Raw genomic sequence first — 18,449 nt, 5'->3', positions numbered from 1 at the left:
CCCAGAGCTCTGAACACCAGATACAACCACGTCAGACACCAACGGAGGATAACATAACATGTTTTATTACATGACAACACCTCAGAACTCTCACTTTAAACAATACACCAGATAAGTAATTTATTGTCTCCCTCTGCTCCTCCTTATTGACTGTCATCCTCTTCCTCCAACTCTGACTCTCCAAGTGAAGGGAGACGCTTGCTTTTATGTTGGACCCTGGTGTACTTCTGGTATCATGACGTTGCATTCTGAAAGAACATATAGGGGTCACATGAAGCAGGTCCTGTAGGCTCTCTTATGAAAGTGCCCTCTGGTGGCAGACACAGACCCTGGCAGGATTGCCCTTCTGAACTACAAGTCATAGGAACTGAGCCAGTGGATCACTGCCGTCTCTCATATTGTAAGCTGTATTGTCCTTGATATTTTACCGAGTCCATCTGTTAAATTTCCACCACATCCAGGACAAGAACCAAAAGCCATCCTGGCCAGGTTGCACAGCCTTTCATTGTGGCCTCCCTGCTGGACAAAGTATCAGCCTTCACCCCAGTTGGGACGCCACTCCATCCGGTATGACGTTCACAATATACAGTATATATAAATATTCATCTGAGGTGTCCTGCATCCATGGAGAGACTGGTGTTGTCAGTCCCACTTCTCTTCTCAAATGTTCTCTTTGTTCTTCTCTTTTTGTCTACAGTTGGATTCCTTCCTATATGGTTCCTGCACAAGGAAATTGGTAAGAAAAGATTTGTCTTCTTTGTATTAAAATGCAAAATTAAAACTTTTAAAGATTTAAATGGAGGGAGAGAGTTTAGTAATTCAAGGGATACAATAAGAACGTGAAACATTAGTGCTAGAAATGACAAGTCCAAGTAGAGGCACTTTGCTAAGAAACATTATGGAGTCTAAGGATGCTTTCCTGATAATATTATTATGAATATGATTTGTATTGGATTCCATGTCTGAGAGTGAATCAGTATTTGATAATAACTGTTTGAACGTTCTTAGCTTACACACACACACAGTGTCCTCCTCTCACCCTGAGGTGCCCATATCTTATTTACGCCCACACAGTAAGGTGCTTGGTGTTTTCTTCTCATCTTATTCTTTTATTTTAGTCTACTCTTCTTATCGTTGGTCCATCTATCAGATTAATGCAGTTTGAGGGTCCTGGGGCTCAGACCCTACCTCAGTAGTACTGGACACAACACAAGAGTCCTCCTTATCCTTTGTTTGCTGTTGTTTTTATTCTAAAGCTCCATCTGTTCCACTCAGTCTGATTATTAAACATTTGGATTTCTGTCCCCACATTTGGATTCACCACATTTCACCACATTGGTGGTTTTAACTGTAAACCCCTAAGAGTGAACAGGACCCTGTGAAGTGGACATCACATGTCACCTGATAGAGGTTCAGTCCTCCACTGTCACCTCTGATTTCCCCGTTCACACAGCAGTTTGTTTCTGGTCTCTGACACTCAGACAGTTGACACTGAGGAGCCATTTGAACTGCCAATGAAGAAGACAAATAGCAAGGCCATAAGTAGGAGACAAACTGGTAAAGACGAGGGTCTTCTGGCACGTGTCTTATTGTATTGAAGTCACACAGATTTATACCTGCAGTGTTCATTGCTGTGGTCACCAGAACACGGTCAGAAGTCTCACTGCTAGGACCTCCACTCCTAACACACATCAATAATTCTCTTCCTTCTTCATCAGACGTCACGCAGATTCAAAGCCAAAGGCCAGTAGGCTGTTAATTCTGCAAATCCATTTTCAGTCTGTGCTTGGCACTCCAGCTATTGTCATGTCCATTGTTCTGCTGTCTATTATAAGGGGTCTTTATGAAGGACATTTGAAATGTAAAGATATTTTAAGACGTCAGAAGAGGAAAATGAAAGTTGAGAGTGAGAACTGAAGAGATGATGTTTTAAGTTGACCCACCTGATTATCCACTCAGTAACGCAGCTCTCTTCTTCTGCAGAAAAGTCACAACGCGTCACGAATGCAGGTACGATATTTGAACTGGGGGTCTCTGAGGGTCTTTCAAGTCTCACTCTTTATTGGAATCATTAAGTTTATTTCTTTATTTATTATTTTACAGAATGGAGGAGAATATGCAGCTCAGCAGGTACGGTTGATAAGCCAGTCGTGACCCTAGGATGAAATTCTCATTTTCTGTGTCTTAGTCTTTGTGTCTTCATGTTAAACGTGTCACCTTCATGACCATGAGAAGCAGCACCTTGTGAGCTCTGTGACTGTCCCCCAGGTCTGAGTTAATGGCTGAGGCTCCTTGTGTGGAGTTTGCATGTTCTGCCTGTGACTGTGTGGGTCTCCTCCGTGTGCTCCAAAGACATGCAGGTTAGGTGGTCCGGTGACGCTCAGTTAGCCCTGATGTGTGTCTGAGTGTTTGCCAGCTGATGGACTGGCGTCCCATCCATGGGTTGTTCCTGCCTTGCCCTGATGCCTGCTGTGCCCCTCGACTCTGCCCTGGATAAACAGGTTATGACAATGGATGGCTGCTTGTTCTGTGTGTTTGAAGGCAGATGAGCTGCTAGTTAAGGAACAGGAAGACCTCAGCCTCTACTGCCCCCTGGTGGTCTCTTTGAATATCGCTAGTTATCTTATTCCTATGAAGTTCCCTAAATAATCCTCTGTCATTAATAGTTGGATTCTCCTTGGCAGGCGGACATTACTTTATTTTGTGTTCCAAGAACATCCGACAAGTCAGTAAAGTCAGAACTAAAGAGCGGACCCTCCTCGTGCAGACAGAACTCCTCAGATGTCTTCCTCGGTACAAAGGACTCTCGTTTGTCTTGTAGACTTTATTCTCAGAAGGTCATTTTGATTCGGTGGTCTCATACCGATTAGCACTGAGCGTCATTGTCACTAATCCTGCTACTTGAAGACTCTATGATGTCCCTTCTGTCACTTAGGACCCTCTTGTGTTTCAGTGCAGACCCTTTCTCAGGCCCACCATGAATTTGCTACATTTCCAGCATGTCGATGTTGAAGTATTCACTCACAATGTTTGCACTTTTTAAAGTAAACTGAGTGCTGCTGAGTCCTCACAGGGCCCGCTGTCCATTCTCAGCCCCCTCAGTGTCCAGTCCTGTCCCCTCTTTAGTGCCACTTTGTGGTTTGTCCTGCTGTCCTGTCCTTTGTTGTCACATTGTATGTCCTCTCGGCCCCCCTCTCCTTATTAAAGCCCCCCTCACCTGTACTGACCGGTCACATGGTGTCCCTGCTGACTGATGACTTGTGACACTTGTGTATTTGAGTTCATCCTCATCACTGACAGGCGGCCATCTTGTGTTGTTAGATTCAGGGTCATAAATTCAGTGCCCCCCGTTGTCACTTCTGACAAGGAACTGAGAAACATAAAATGTGGGGTCTGCTAAATAAAATGCCACAAATGCAGTGTAAGGACGAGAAAAGTGACAGAATGACCGACAGAGCAGAGCAGCACAAAATGAATCAAAGTGGACAGGAATGACAGGAACAGGAGGACAACAGGCCAGGGGGGACATGAGACCCTCAGGTTAGTGACGACAAGTCTGAGAGCTGCTGGTGAGTCTGTGAACGAGTGCCAGGCCTCACTGGTGGTCTTCTTGTTTGTGTCTTTAACAAGTCCTCGCTGTGTGATTCGTCTTTTATTAAAATGTCACCGTTCTTGTGCTGTTGAGGTCACAGTGTGGTGATCAGGCTCTTTAGGGTTAAATGAAGATAAAATGGCAGACAGGCGGAGTGGAGGAGGTCAGAGGTAAGACTACACAGGGGGGCCGAGCAGTGACACAAAGAGACACACGAAGGGCTTGGTGGGCTTTGGTTTGTAGAAATAAAAACTCAAAACGTGAGTACTGAACACAAGCTGTTTCACGTCTTTGTCTTTTTAATGTTCAGGTCCTTCAAGGAGTGTAAATGTGTTGTTGTCTTCCTCAAGTCCCCTGATTTCCTGACGTCTTCCTCTTCTTTCTTCTCCTCAGCTGATGTCACTTTTGACCCTGAGACTGCAAATCAGTGGCTCATTGTGTCTGAAGACGGGAAAGAAGTGAGAGACACAGACACACGACAGAGAGTGACGGACAATCCAAAGAGGTTTGACTACTGTGTTTGTGTCCTGGCCAGAGAAGGATTCACATCAGGGAGACACTACTGGAAGGTGGACGTAGAGGGGAAGAGGGCATGGGCTTTAGGAGTCGCCAGAAAGTCGGTCAACAGGAAGGAGGGGATTACAGTGAGCCCATATGATGGATACTGGACTGTGCGGTTGAGGAATGAGAACGAGTACGCGGCTCTCATTGGCCATCCTCTCCCCCTCCCCCTGAGAGTGAAGCCCCAGACAGTGGGGGTCTTTCTGGACTATGATGAAGGTCAGGTCTCCTTTTACAATGCCCAGTCCCGCTCTCACCTGTACACCTTCACAGACTCCTTCACTGAGCCCCTCTATCCGTTCTTCAGTCCTTGTCTTAATGACAGTGGTAAAAACGCGGCCCCTCTGGTCATCTGCCCCCTGCGCACACACTGACCCCTCAGTATTAATGTCGTCTGTCCATCTCTGTGTCAGGTCAGAGCAGCACAAAGCCGATGGAGACTTTCTTTAACATCAGACCACCGAACTCAAAGTCCCCCTGAGGTGTCCTGCTGTTTGCTGCTCGTCTGATTTTCATTTTCAGGATTTCTATGTTTAATGAGACATCAGGACTGAACACTTGGGATTTTTAAATGGCGTCGGATCAAAGCGTCGGCTCCATAATCAAATGTGAATCTTTATAATTTGATCTGAGGGTCTGAGAATGAACAGAAATCCTGAGTGTGCGTCTTTAATTTGACATTCAAAGAGGAATTCAACAAAGATGGTTGTGTTCTCCACAGCAGTGGATTGGTTTTCTTCAGTCTTTGTGTGACGTCACTTGCTGGTGGTCAGTCCTGATGACCCTGAGGTGCCCACTTTGTGACATTAACACTAGAATTACCAGAGCCTACGAAAAAACTCGTAAATCCGTCCTACCTTAAATCGCGTCTTAAATCCGTTTGCACCTCTCCGCCAGAGTCCTTTGTCATCTAAATGTGCTGATAAACACAAGCTTACTAGCAGCCAGCTATTCCATCCCCCCACCGACTTAGAATGAACTTCTCCTAGATCAAGCCTTGCCTTGATTTGGTTATCTGGGATTGAAGTGGAGTTTTAGAGTGGAAATAATATAGCGTTATTTGGAATACACGCATTTCATGTGTGTTCCGTTTCTATAGTAGTCTGTGCAAACACATTGTTAAAACAGAAACGTTTTTCATATTCTAATAGTAAATGACAAAATGTAGGCATAAACTATATAACGTATGAAGCCTGATCTTCTTTGAGCAGAAGAAATCCGAGACCCTGAATATCGAGACCACCGTCCATTTTGTAACTCGCTTATCTAATTCAGGGTCACAGGGGGGCTGTCAATGTGGGGGGGCAACACGGATAAGAACCAACCTACGACACCAGAGCTGAAGGCCGGACCACCAATCACTGTGTTACTACGAGACCACCAGTCAGACAAACATGAATTCCTATCTAGCGTTATATACTTCTATTGTTAAACGTGGACTGAAATACACAACACTGTAAGTCTGTGAGAAGTTCATCAACACTGAGATGAGTTTGTGATGAAATGAAATAAAACAGAAATGAAAATAAAGAAAGGCAGGAATTACAAAAAGAAATCATCGACATCAGTGAGGTGACACGGCGCTGTCCTCTGTGATAAAATGGCTTGTCGTGAACTTCTCTGAGGGTCCACCTCACAGTCCTGAAACTCGGCGTCATTTCAGTGACACACACAGGTGGTCTGCTGCAGTGCTGGAGTTGGAGTGTGTTACAGAAATGACAATAATAAGTTTAATTCATGAACAGAGTGCTAGACGTGAGAAAAAGAACTGAAGAAACAGAATTAAAAATGGACGACTTCACACAAATCAGAATTGTGGTCTCAGATCAAGTCAGATCTTTTTATTCACTCCTCTGATTTGGATGACAAGACGTCTCGTGTGTTTCAGGCTCTCCGCTGTTTTCTTTTTTATTGTCCACATCTCCTGATGGCTCTGAGATGACAAGTCGACTTCCATTTGTGACTGTGGCTGCCCCTCAGCTGGAGTTCTTGGACCTTTTCATGTCAGATTTGCCCAAATCTCAGTAACAAACAGGATGGTCCTGCTGAATGCTGCATCAATGAAATTCCCAGTAGCCCTTGCAGTGTCACTTGTCACTTTGCTGCCAGTCTCCACCGCTGTGAGCCTTCTGTCTCTAAACTGAACATGAAGACCTGATGAAGCAGAGTGCCAGAGCACATTTGTGTTTGTGTCGTCACACACCGACTTCAGAGGCCTCTTGTTATATTCTGACGCCATCACGTCTGTTATTGAATGGTGAGGAGTGATGAGTGGACCCCGCTGAGTTCACTTCACTTCAAGGTGGGCAAAATCATGGAAATGATCGGGGACTTTGACAAACTGAGTGAAATGCAGTGACGTCAGTGGTGAAGGAGAAACTGAACCAGTTCTGAGTGGGCTCTACTGGTGTGGTGGTCTTCTAAGTGACCCTGAAGGAGATGGACACATCTGCTAATATGCTTGCCAGACTAACCACTGTGCCACTGTGCCTCCCTGAGATAAACTTAAATGACTACTCCACTCAAAAATGATTTTTTTATATTTATTACTCCAATGTAGTTTGTTGTGATGCTGAAAATGTAATGCCATAAGTTTATGATATAAGAACAGCCAATGGTGACCAATGCTGCACAACAACAAATGATGTGAAAACGTCCATTCAATAAAGAGATAATAAAATCTCACATTACTTGTGTCTCATCATCCACATGTCGGTTATCCAGTCATAAACTCAAAACGTGTAAAACTCAGGCGTATTATAAACAGATACTTCTAGAAAAATCAGCGCATGTCACTAACAGGAACTGCAAGTCACATGGGACTGACAGTTTGAACTGAAGACAGGACTATTGACCAATGAATAAGGGGGAAGGCGGGTCTTCAGGCCAAAAGCACAGCATTATGGGAATGCCTTTAATGTTAATGACATGTGCTGATTTTTCCATAAGTATCTATTTAAAGATATAAATAAAAATAAAATCAATGTGTGTAAATGGCACCCTCTGGTGGTCATGAATAAAATTAGAAATGTGACCAAATCCTTCAGTGCTCTTCTTGTTTTCTGTTCATTTTAGCATTAAGGTCCATTTGAGTCACACAATCTAAGTTTGATTATAATTTTAACAACAATTTTTAATGCAGTCAGACCCTCAGCCACACTCCCTCTCAATGGACATTTTGTTCACCACATATGTCAGTTTTCAGGTTTTGTGTTTTCATTTCCATGTCTGTGGTGTCACATTCCCAATGACGACATGTTGATGTTGACAGTCGTGTCACTGGAGCCTCCTCTCGTTGTCACTTTATGGTAGAGCAGCGTCACAGGAGGCTTTGGCTTCCTTGGATCTTTAAACAAATGTTGAGGTCTTTCAGTGTGACAAGGTGACAGAAGACACCACAAAGTCACACTGGACAGGGAAGTCACTGCATGTGGACCACTTGGACCATCAGCAGTGGTCAGCAGGTGTTCAGTGTGGTCCGGTGGTTAGTCAGAAACGTGAGGTTATGTTCTTGGTGGTCTTCATCCTCCCTGAGTGTATCTTTGGTGCTTTAGGTGGACAGAATGCACAAAAGTATGAAGTCCGTGTTGAGTTCTCTGCTGAGGTCTTGTCATGTCTGCTCCATCATTGTCACCATGACACAGAACACCACATCAGCAAAACAATTTGTGTTACGATTTACAAAGAGCTTTTTACACTTGTGAATCACAGACTGAATCGTCACTTGTGCCACCATGTTGTCACCCTGCTTTACGATGATGACAGTCCAAAGTGTGTCTTCATACCCCAAGAGTGAAGTTGGTCAGCAATATAATAAAGAACTTGTTTTATTATGAAATTAAAAGTAAACTTTAAAAGAATTAATCAGACTGAGATCATTTCCCAAGTCCCAAGATGTCTCAAGCTGCGTGTTTTCTCTTCTTCTTCTCTTTCTGGTGCCTCATTTGTCTGAACTGGTGGCACACTGGTCAGTGCTGTTGTTCCACCCTGTATTCCAGTTCTATTCCCAGTTATCTTCTCTGTAGATGTTCTGACCTCACTATTATGACTTAATAGACCTTCAGGCAGCTGAACTCCCCCTTTATCAGTTTATCATCCTGCAGACCACCTTGACACGAGGCGTACGAATCTCCATCTTATTAACAAAGAGCAGACGTGAAACTACAAAGTGAAGAAACAAAGAGTCCATAACTCAAAGACAAGTGAAACAATCCAAACACAGCGGAGTGACAAGTGAAGAGCAGCACACAAATAACAAACGGCTCACTAACGGCTTCTGAACTGTAAATAGTAATACATAACGGTGAGCTGGTACAGATATGAACTTACTGATCATGTGACCAAAGGTCTACACAGGCAGGATGAACTTGGGGCCTAAAGAAGGCATGTAGTTGTCATGGTTACACTAATTTACATTGGGACCGCCCCTCTGTATGGCGGCTCAAGAAGGACAAACATCACGAGGCTCACACATTTAGAACGTTAAACACAACAGTATAGGACAATAAAAAAATAATTAATATATGAATAAATATATCTTGACTATCTTTACAAACATGACCCCCCACCTGATATCAAACACATCACCCTTAATGACTGTGATGAAGTAATGAGAGCAAGTTCAGATACTGGCCTGTTGTAACGTTTGGTTTCACTTTCCTTACCAGCTTTAACCTCAGCTGTACAGACTCTGCCATCCCCACTAGGAGCCCCTCTAGTTATCAGTCCAGGGGTCTAATCGTGTCTTTAGACTGACAGTTCCACACTAGGACCACATCTCCAGGTTTAATATGGGCCCTCCAGTTTACCAGTCACTACATGACTGCAGAGTAGAGTTGTGCTGTTTCCTCCATTTGTCCCTAAAGCCATTGGCCAAACACTGCACTTCTCTCCAGTGTCCCTTGTGCACGTCTTTAGTATTGAAGTCACCAGGAGGAGCTTTAAACATGACAGCCATTTGGGTGAGCTGTGTGGACGGAGTTAGTGGCTGTGGGTCTTCTGTGTCATCAGGGTCTAGCATTCATATTAGCCATCACTTCAGCCATGAAACTTAGGAGTCATGAGTGAGTCTTACTGTCCCAGATTGTAAAAATGTTCAGTCAGGTGTCCTCCGGGTCACATCTATCATGCATTCATACACCCCTGCCTTGTGTGAAGAATGTGAAGGGTTGAAGTCCAGGTACAGTCGTGCTCAGAGTAATATCAGAGTAATAAAAGTCAATGTGAAAGTCTGATGTCATTTATAACTCTTTGAACGCTCCAATAAATTGAGTCTAACAGAGTGGATGTTGTTAACTGAGCCTCTAATAGAGATGAGCCATCTGAAGGCACTGATGAAACATGAAGTGTCCATGGATTTGACCAGCACTACATGGACCACCCTGATACTCACACAGGTAAATGTGACTGCCCTCTGTTACCGGTCTGCCTGACCTCTTCAAGTCTGACGTGACCCAGAAGTTCAAGGACTGAACACATCAAACTCTACATTAGTAAAGGGAGGTTCTGGACTTACTGCTGGTAAGTCAGCCATCTTCTGAGTTTGAAATATGCAACAAAGTTTCCTGCAAATGACACATTAAATATGGCACTGCTTATAACTGTTTTTGCACCAACAACACACAGAGCTCCTTCAGTGAAGAGACATCCTGGATGTTTAGTCTGCTCGTGGTAATGGCACTAACCAAGAAACAACGTGAAGACGTTTAGGGATTAACAGAGGGGTTTCCTCTTTGAGAGAAAGTTTAACTTCACTAATACGACTTCCAACTCTGAACGTCTATGGAGGGATCAAGATGTATTAGTGCACTGCCTTTGGGAATGGCTTCTCTGTTCTTGAGAGACTCAAACTCTTTAGCATATGCAGTGCCCTTCATAGTGTTTGGGGTCCTTGGTGCCCCCCTGTGTTCCACAGTTTAAAACTACAAAGCAAAACATTCAGATGTGATTAACGTGCACATTCAGACTTTCATTAAGGGGATTTGCACACATTTCAGTCACATCATGTAGAAGTCACAGCACTTTGTCTACATGATGTCCTCCCATTTCAGGGCACCATAATATTTGGGACAATCGGTGTTTGTGATGTCTCAGGTGTGTTTCATGGCTTCATAAGATACCTCAGCTTGCTTCTACTGTTTGGAGTTTGTAGCTGCCATTGTTCAACATGAGCTGTGCCAATAAAAATCAAAGAAGCCATTGTGTTTGTGATGTCAGTAAAACCTTAGGATGACCAAAATCAACTGTCTGGAATATCATGAAGAAGAACACACTGGTGAGCTCAGGAATCACAAACAGACTGGTAGGCCAAGGAAGACCTCCACTGCTGACGACAGAAGAATCCTCACCGTGGTCAAGAAAAAGCCCCCAATGCCTGTCTGACAGATCAGAAAGAGTCTTCAGTAGGTAGAGGTGGATGTATCAGAGATGACTTTCAGCTGAGGACTTCATGAACAGAAATCCAGAGGCCACACTGCAGGATACAAACCACTAGTTAGCCACAAAAACCGGATGGCCAGATTATAGTTTGTGAAAAAGGACTTCAGAAAGTCTGCAGAATTCTGGGAAAAGGACTTGTAGACAGACGAAAGAAAGTGATGGCAAGAGCAATGTGTGCAGACAATAAGGAACGTCCCAAGATCCAAAGCAGACCACCTCATCTGTTTAACATTGTAGAGGGTGGTGTTATGGCTTGGGCACATATGTAGGTCCTGACACACTCCTCTTCATCGATGAAGGAACTGCTGACAACAGCAGCACAATGAATTCTGAGGTGTAAATGCCTCCAAACGTGCTGGATGGTGCTTCATCCTACCACAAAATAATGACCCCAAACAGACTGCTGAAGCAACACAGGAGTTTTCAAAGCTAAGGAATAGAAAATTCTTGAATGGCCAAGCCAGTCACCTGATTTAAATCTAATTGAGCAGGACTTCTATATGCTGAAGAGAAAAATATAAAGGGGAGAAGCAGGAGCTGAAGATGGCCACATGAGACGCTTGGCAGAGCATCACCAGAGAAGATCCTCAGCACCTGGTGATGTTTGTGAAGTGTAGACTTCAAGCAGTCACTGCATGTGAGGGATATGTGACAAAGAACTAAACATGATGGCTTTAATGCAGGGGTACCCAGCCTTCTTCATGCAAAGGTCCCCTTAGGCTGAGGACTCGCTACTTATCACCATCCAAAAAAGAACATACCCACGTGTCTGTAATAAACTGCTATACAAGCCTGTTAAGTGCAGGTAACTAAGCTCTATAAAACAAAGCACTTTCACTATGGAAAAATATAAAACTCACAAAAGGCCTAGTGAGACATTTGGCTTGGATGTTCTAATCTCAAATCATTTTCCACATGTAGCTGTGCTCTGTTTTTGGTTTTCAGTACATTCAATGCAGAAAAACCTGCCTGACTCAGGTATGTTGTTCTAAATGCTAAGAAGCATCAGCTTTTTCGCTCAACACTGCGTATTTGCTTCTGAGATTGCTTCAAAATTTTGACATGAGAATGGCAGAGAATTACATTTTCAAACTTCACCTCAAGTCAAGACAATCCTCTTCAGTTCAAGACTCAAATGGATTTCTGATTCAGTTTAAATGACGATTGTCCAGCTCTGGGAAACAGTCGCTGAAGTATTCCTTCTGGTGGGTGAGATGTGACGATATGATAGGTAGGACCACTGTAGGTCTGCAGGCACACTGGATGTCCCTGGCACCTGGTGAAGGATCGGGGACATTACAGTATTTCCTTTGTTTAACTTTTTCTCCCAAAATCCATTTTTTTGTATAAATGCACAAACTTTAACTTGCAAATGAAGTATGCTGTGATCGCGGCCCTGCATGATCTGATTCAAGGTATTTAAAAGTTGAAATTTGTCGGCCAAATACGCAAGCTTCAGATCCCACAAGTGGTTGTCAAAACAGCTGGCAAACTGGGAGTTCTCAGATGAAAGAAATTCATGCAGTTCTCTGTTGTAAAACTGCCCTGTGAGACAGCCAGCGGACCTCCGAATGCAGCAGGAGGCTTTAAAGACTGTCACTGCACAGTTTAGCAAACAGCCTATCTGTGTTTAAGGGGCTGTGCTTTGATAGTATTTACAGTACAATACAATACAATTTATTTTTGTATAGCCCAATATCACACAAAAAGTGCCGCAATGGGCTTTAACAGACCCTGCCTCTTGACAGCCCCCCAGCCTCGACTCTCTAAGAAGACAAAGAAAAACCCAAATAGGGAAAAAAAATGGAAGAAATCTTGAGAAAGGCAGTTCAAAGAGAGACCCCTTACCAGGTAGACTGGGTGTGCAGTGGGTGTCAAAAAAAGGGGGTCAATACAATACAACACACAGAACAGAACAAATCCTCAATACAGTATTAAAATAAAAATTTTAGAAGTATGGAGCAGAATTTAACAGTAGATGATATCACATAATATGATTTGGATTTGTTCAGAGTCCTGGAGACCTCAGCCATCAAGCTGCCTCCCCCTATTGGCCATTCCACAGCTGAGTCAGAACTGTGGCAGCCAATCCGATGAAAGGACCCCTCCTTCCCACAATTCCTGTGATCCTCCATCGGAGATGACTTTACCTTAGGCAGGCAAAACAACTTGGCAGGTGGGCCGTGGCACCAAGTGCCACATTTGAGTACCGAGAAGATAAACAGAATAAGTGAGGGTTAGTATCCAATTCTAACTATCATGTGACTTATGTTTTAGTGCTAATGACTAACAACAGAGATGCAGTCTATAAAGTTAATCAGCAGCTCTAGTCAGGGTGTGCTAAACTGAAGTAGTGAGTCTTCAGCTGAGATTTGAAAGCTGAGACCGAAGGGGCATCTCTTATAGTAGCAGGCAGACCACTCCACAGTTTAGGGGCCCTGTTACTAAAAGCTCAACCTCCCATTGTTATTTTATTAATCCTTGGAATCATAAGCAGACCAGCATCTTGAGATCTTAATGTGCGCTCTGGTTTGTAAGTCATGATAAGTTCAGACAAGTAAGCCGGACCTCGGCCATTTAATGCTTTATATGTTAAAAGGAGGATTTTGAAATCTGCCCTAAACTTAACCAGGAGCCAGTGTAGGATTTAAGAACTGGAGTTATGTGTTCGTATTTCCTTGTTCTTGTAATAATTCTTGCAGCAGCGTTTTGGATTAACTGGAGGCTGTATAGAGAACAGTTTGAACATCCAGTGAACACCGCATTGCAGTAGTCAATCCTACTAGAGATAAATGCATGAATTAATTTCTCAGAATCCTGTTTATTTAGAAAGCGCCTTAATAACCCAACATTTTTAAAATGGAAGAAACCTGATTTGGACAACTTTGTAACATGTGCTTTAAATGACAATGATTTAAATGATTTTAAAGCATTTACAACTTTAACAAGATCTTGAAGCACTTGTTGCAATTCGTCCTCCATTCTTTGTGTGACACGTGATTCTCTGTGAAGTATGTAGTGTGTATCCATTACATTTGGAGCTCTGGCCTTTATTAACATGACGACTCCACTGTGCTTGCCTGACATGGCAGTGGTGCCATCCGTACAGACGCCCACACAATAAGACCAGTCAATGAAATTTGGCTGCATGACGGCATCCAAGATTTGAAAAAATGTCCTGAGCTGTTGTCCTCCCCTGAATTTCTTTGCAGAATAAAACAAACCCTCCATCTCCAGTAAATCTGACATCTGTGCTGTGTTAGCTACATCTGTGCTGTTATCCAACTCCAACTCCAACTGTTCAGTAGTTGTTTTTCACCTGTTCCAGTTATCAATCTGTTACCTGGTCAGCCATGTCAGATATCCATCTACACACAGTGCTGTCTGACAAAGTGTCAATTTAACAGGCAGCTTCCTCTCTAAGCAGTTCCCAAACTGTGCTCTTTGGTCTTTGTGTGAACTTTCTTAGCACAGAAAATACAATATGACACCAAAAGAGACGCCTTCAGTGTCCTCTGTGAAACTGTTGTTTGCCGTGTCAAAGTGCTCCCTTGTTTCACAAGCAGTGCTGCTTTCCTTAGGAAGAAGTCAACGTGATTCCCAACATCAGCGGGATGCTTCTGTTTTAGATGTCTTTTCAAATTAGACAACTTTGACATTCGCTTGACAGAATTTCCTGACCAAGAGTGTATTTGGGGTAATCAAGTGTGTCTGTTTCCTTAGCCAGCACAAATCCAAATTCTATGTATGAACCTTCATTTACTTTCTAGATTCAGATTCTGCTTTAGAATATGACTGACTCATTTGATAAATTTAAACCAGAACTACACAATGGGTTTTCTTTGGAATGTTTCCTTTTTAAAAACAGTCCATCATTACGTATGTTTTAGTATTTGACGCACTGTGTCTAGCTTACTGTGAACTGCTTTAACTCCACAATGCAGTCAATGGAAGCCTTCAACTAGCACTGATGAAGTGACGATGATCTTAGTGAAGTAGACGGTGAACCAGACAAATGCTTTATTATTTACAACATTTTAAATAATTAAATCGGATGATTTTTATTTTCTCCATTTTGCCATCGACATAACCCTACGGACCCCCAAGGGGCTGTGGACCACAGGTCAGGAACAGCTACTTTAACAGACCTGCCATTACTGTGTCCAAACATTAGGGTGCCACCCCTGAAATGGGGGACCATACAGTAAAAGTGTTATCATTTTAACATGGTGTGACCGAAATGTGTGCAAATCATCTTAAAGGAAAGTCTGCAAAGTGCACTTTAATCACATTTGAATTGTCTGATTTGTAATTTTAAAGTGTGGAGCAGAGGGGCAAATCAAGGACATATTGTCCCAAACATGGAGGGCACTGTCCCTCTCTCCGCACAGTACAGATGAGATTATCTCTTGACTGTTTACGTTCTTCCATTCTTACAGCAATGCCAGCCCTAACAGCGGCCCTTGCTGATAGCAGACGTGTTGAAGCTCTCAGCTATGTGATGAAGGCTGGTAACGGCTCAGACCAAGGACCAGCTTGGACCAAAACGTCGTAATCCAAGAGACTGGGCTGAGACAGTCGCATTGAATACTGATAACTCAGATTTCTGTATCAGAGCCCCACGTCAGTTAGCTCAAATGTTTCATGCTTTGTGATGTACTGTTCTGCTTTTGCTAAGGAAGCAGGTCCTGTAAGTCAAGATGTGTCCTTCAGATGACTAGCTGGGACTGCTCTTGTGACATCGTCAGCTGGGTTTAAGTCACTAGCCATTCCATTGCTGTGAATGTATGGACTTCTGAATCCATAAAGCCCTGTTGCTGACATAAACATTGAATCTTCTTGTCTCATTGTGAATGGAGCTCAATGCTACCTTGCTGTCCATGTACAATTCAGTCTCCTCAAATTCAACATCCATTTGTGATGAGATGAGCTCTGCCATTTCTAGCGCTAATATTGCAGCACGCAGCTCTTGTGTTGGTATAGCGAGTTCATGACGTGGAGCCAGATTTGCTTTTCCCATAACAAACCCAATATTCCATTGTCCTTTATGGTTCATGGTTTTCATAAAGGCTTAGCTGCTATTGAATTAACAGAGGCAACACAGAAGATGCAGAGTTCCCTAATCTTTATTCTTCTTGGAGAATAAAGGAATATGGACATGGGACTTGGAGGTCAGACAGAGCTTACAGAGAGTTTCTTCACCCATCTCACACAGTTTCTTTTTCTGCAGATAGTAGGAAAACCCAATCATTTGTCTCTTGAAACCTTGAGGGTCAAATAAACGATTAATGGAAGGCAAACACCTCAGCGAGTGAAGGGTTCTCTTCCTGGTTTACTTGAAATGCAAAGGTGTGAGCAGGCCAGGACTGCGTTGTATTGGGAATACGTCCACTCCGATTTCTGAATCCCTCAAGTAGAAAGTGTTGAGATCATCCAGCAGACTATCTAAAGATGTCATGTAAAGACATGTAAAGACATGTAAAGATGTCAGTTTTGGTAAATTCAAATCCTTTGAGTATCTCACCGTTGTTATCCATGGAGTTTCTCACGTTCTAGTATTATCCATGTATAGACCTCCAAAATTCAACGTGTCTTTCTTTGAGGAATTCTCTGACTTGATGTCAATTTTAATTACGAACTATGACACACTCTTAATAGTCGGCGACTTTAACTTTCATAAAGATAATCAGTGTGACCAAAAAGTAAAAGAATTTATGAACCTCCTGGACTCTTTTGATTTGAGACAGCTCCTTAATCAGCCTACACATAAAGCAGGTCATACGTTAGACTTAGTAATTACTAAAGGATTAAAAGTTGATATAAAGCAGATCATTGATACGGGTCTATCAGACCATTTTCTTCTACTTTTTAACATAGAAATAATGATAGAAAACTCTCATGAGAAGCATATTGTTAAAAAACACTTCTTCATCAGCAGCTTTAAAACTTACAAACATTCTGAGCAATCATTCCGTTTATAGTGCCAACTATAATAGAGAGGATAATGTAAATAGTAAGGTGGAAAGATTTAATACTAAAGTGAGAGCTGCTGTTGACATAGTTGCACCTGAAAAGACAGTTAAAAAATCTTCTAGCATTGTTATACCATGGAAGACCCAAAGAGTGTCTGATTTAAAGAGAACATGCCGTAGAGCTGAGCGTAAATGGAGGAAAACTAAACTAACTATCCACTATGAAATATTAAAAGTTAAAATAACAGAATACAATAACACAGTCCGTCTTGAGAGGCGCTGCTATTTCTCAAAGATTATAAATAACAATGCTAGTAATCCCAGAGTCTTATTCTCGACGATTGATCGTCTGTTAAACCCAAGTAACTCAAAAGAATGCCTCCTAAGTACTTCAAGTAAAACCTGTGAGGTTAGAAATAACATAGTATATCTCCCCAACACTGCAGATCCTCCTAAACCCCAGTATTCCGTTATAAACAAATTAAACTCTTTCACTAGGATAGATTTACCTGATTTACATAAAATAATTTCTCAAATGAAACCCTCCACCTGCACCCTTGACCCAATACCAACAAATTTTTTCAAAGAAGTATCGGGCGTGCTTATTGATAATGTTCTTGACATAGTAAATTCGTCATTAGATATGGGGGTCTTCCCAGACTGCCTTAAGACTGCTGTAGTTAAACCCCTACTTAAGAAAAATAATCTCAACTCCTCTGCTTTTGTAAATTTTAGACCCATCTCTAACCTGCCTTACTTAAGTAAAATTCTAGAGAAGGCAGTCATTATGCAGTTAAATGAGCACCTCAATAAACCTGCTATTCTTGATAAATTTCAGTCAGGTTTTAGAACAAATCACAGCACAGAAACTGCACTCGTTAAAGTAGTCAATGATTTGTGGGTAAATGCAGACAGAGGCCAATTATCTGTTCTCATCCTCTTAGATCTGAGTGCCGCATTTGACACCATTGATCATAATATTCTTAAGAATCGCCTTAGTCAGTGGGTGGGCCTCTTTGGCAGTGTCTTAAATTGGTTTGAATCCTACCTGGCAGGGAGAAAATTCTTTGTTAGTTATGGTAATTACAACTCAAAGACACATGATATCCTATATGGTGTTCCACAAGGCTCTATCCTGGGTCCGCTGCTCTTCTCAATCTACATGTTTCCATTAGGTCAGATTATCTCAGGGCACAACGTGAGCTACCACAGCTATGCTGATGACACACAGCTGTATTTATCAATAGCGCCTGATGACCCCAAATCTCTTGATTTACTAACACAATGTCTAACTTGTATCTCAGAATGAATGAATAGTAACTTTCTCAAATTAAATAAAGAGAAAACTGAAATCTTAGTGATTGGCAATAATGGCTACAATGAGGCTATTAGAAATAAACTGATTACATTAGGATTAAAAGTCAAAACGGAGGTAAAAAGCTTAGGGGTAACTGTTGACTGTAATCTGAATTTTAAATTGCATATTAATCAAATCACTAGGACAGCATTTTTTCACTTAAGAAACATAGCAAAAGTTAGACCTCTTATATCATTGAAAGATGCTGAGAAATTAGTTCACGCGTTTGTTTTCAGTCGACTAGATTACTGTAACGCACTCCTCTCAGGACTACCCAAAAAAGACATAAATCGTTTGCAACGAGTGCAGAATGAAGCTGCTAGAATCCTTACCAGGAAAAGAAAATCTGAGCACATCTCTCCAGTTTTGATGTCACTACACTGGTTACCCGTGTCATTCAGGATTGACTTTGAAAGTCTGCTTATGGTTTATAAAGCCTTAAATAATCTCCCCCCATCTTATGTATCGGAATGTCTGACACCTTATATTCCAAATCGTAACCTCAGATCCTCAACTGAGTGTCTCCTTA

At 42.3% G+C, this 18,449-nt stretch overlaps 2 protein-coding genes and 1 long non-coding RNA gene across 8 annotated transcripts in view; 2 read left to right on the top strand and 1 right to left on the bottom strand.

Annotated features, from left to right (window-relative positions):
* Positions 1–18,449, top strand: part of LOC114644737 (butyrophilin subfamily 1 member A1-like) — a 722,023-nt gene that overhangs the window by 19,261 nt on the left and 684,313 nt on the right. For both annotated transcript variants that reach the window (XR_007934784.1, XM_051926425.1), the window contains exons 7-9: positions 698–736; positions 1,984–2,010; positions 2,104–2,130. Coding sequence is in view for 1 of the 2 variants with exons in the window: in XM_051926425.1 (XP_051782385.1) it covers positions 698–736; positions 1,984–2,010; positions 2,104–2,130 (93 nt within the window). In the remaining variant the exon portion in view is untranslated. The remainder of the gene's footprint in view (positions 1–697; positions 737–1,983; positions 2,011–2,103; positions 2,131–18,449) is intronic.
* The window catches only part of LOC114641362 (butyrophilin subfamily 1 member A1-like), a 994,484-nt gene that overhangs the window by 898,172 nt on the left and 77,863 nt on the right, over positions 1–18,449 (top strand). The window contains exon 11 of one of the 3 annotated variants that reach the window (XR_007934785.1): positions 4,572–4,624. The exons of 1 other annotated variant lie outside the window; for it this stretch is intronic. The gene's annotated coding sequence lies outside the window, so the exon portion shown is untranslated. Of the gene's footprint in view, positions 1–4,571; positions 4,948–18,449 lie in introns of those variants that run through there. One more of the 3 variants, XM_051926438.1, reaches the window with a different exon arrangement.
* The window catches only part of LOC127527483 (uncharacterized), a 1,026,648-nt gene continuing 1,013,838 nt past the window's right edge, over positions 5,640–18,449 (bottom strand). For all 3 annotated transcript variants that reach the window (XR_007934788.1, XR_007934787.1, XR_007934786.1), the window contains exon 4: positions 5,640–5,785. This is a non-coding gene — a long non-coding RNA (uncharacterized LOC127527483). The remainder of the gene's footprint in view (positions 5,786–18,449) is intronic.

This window comes from Erpetoichthys calabaricus, chromosome 4 (assembly GCF_900747795.2).
Source record: "Erpetoichthys calabaricus chromosome 4, fErpCal1.3, whole genome shotgun sequence".
In the NCBI taxonomy this organism is placed as follows: Eukaryota; Metazoa; Chordata; class Cladistia; order Polypteriformes; family Polypteridae; genus Erpetoichthys; species Erpetoichthys calabaricus.
This window is presented reverse-complemented; position numbering and strand designations above follow the sequence as displayed.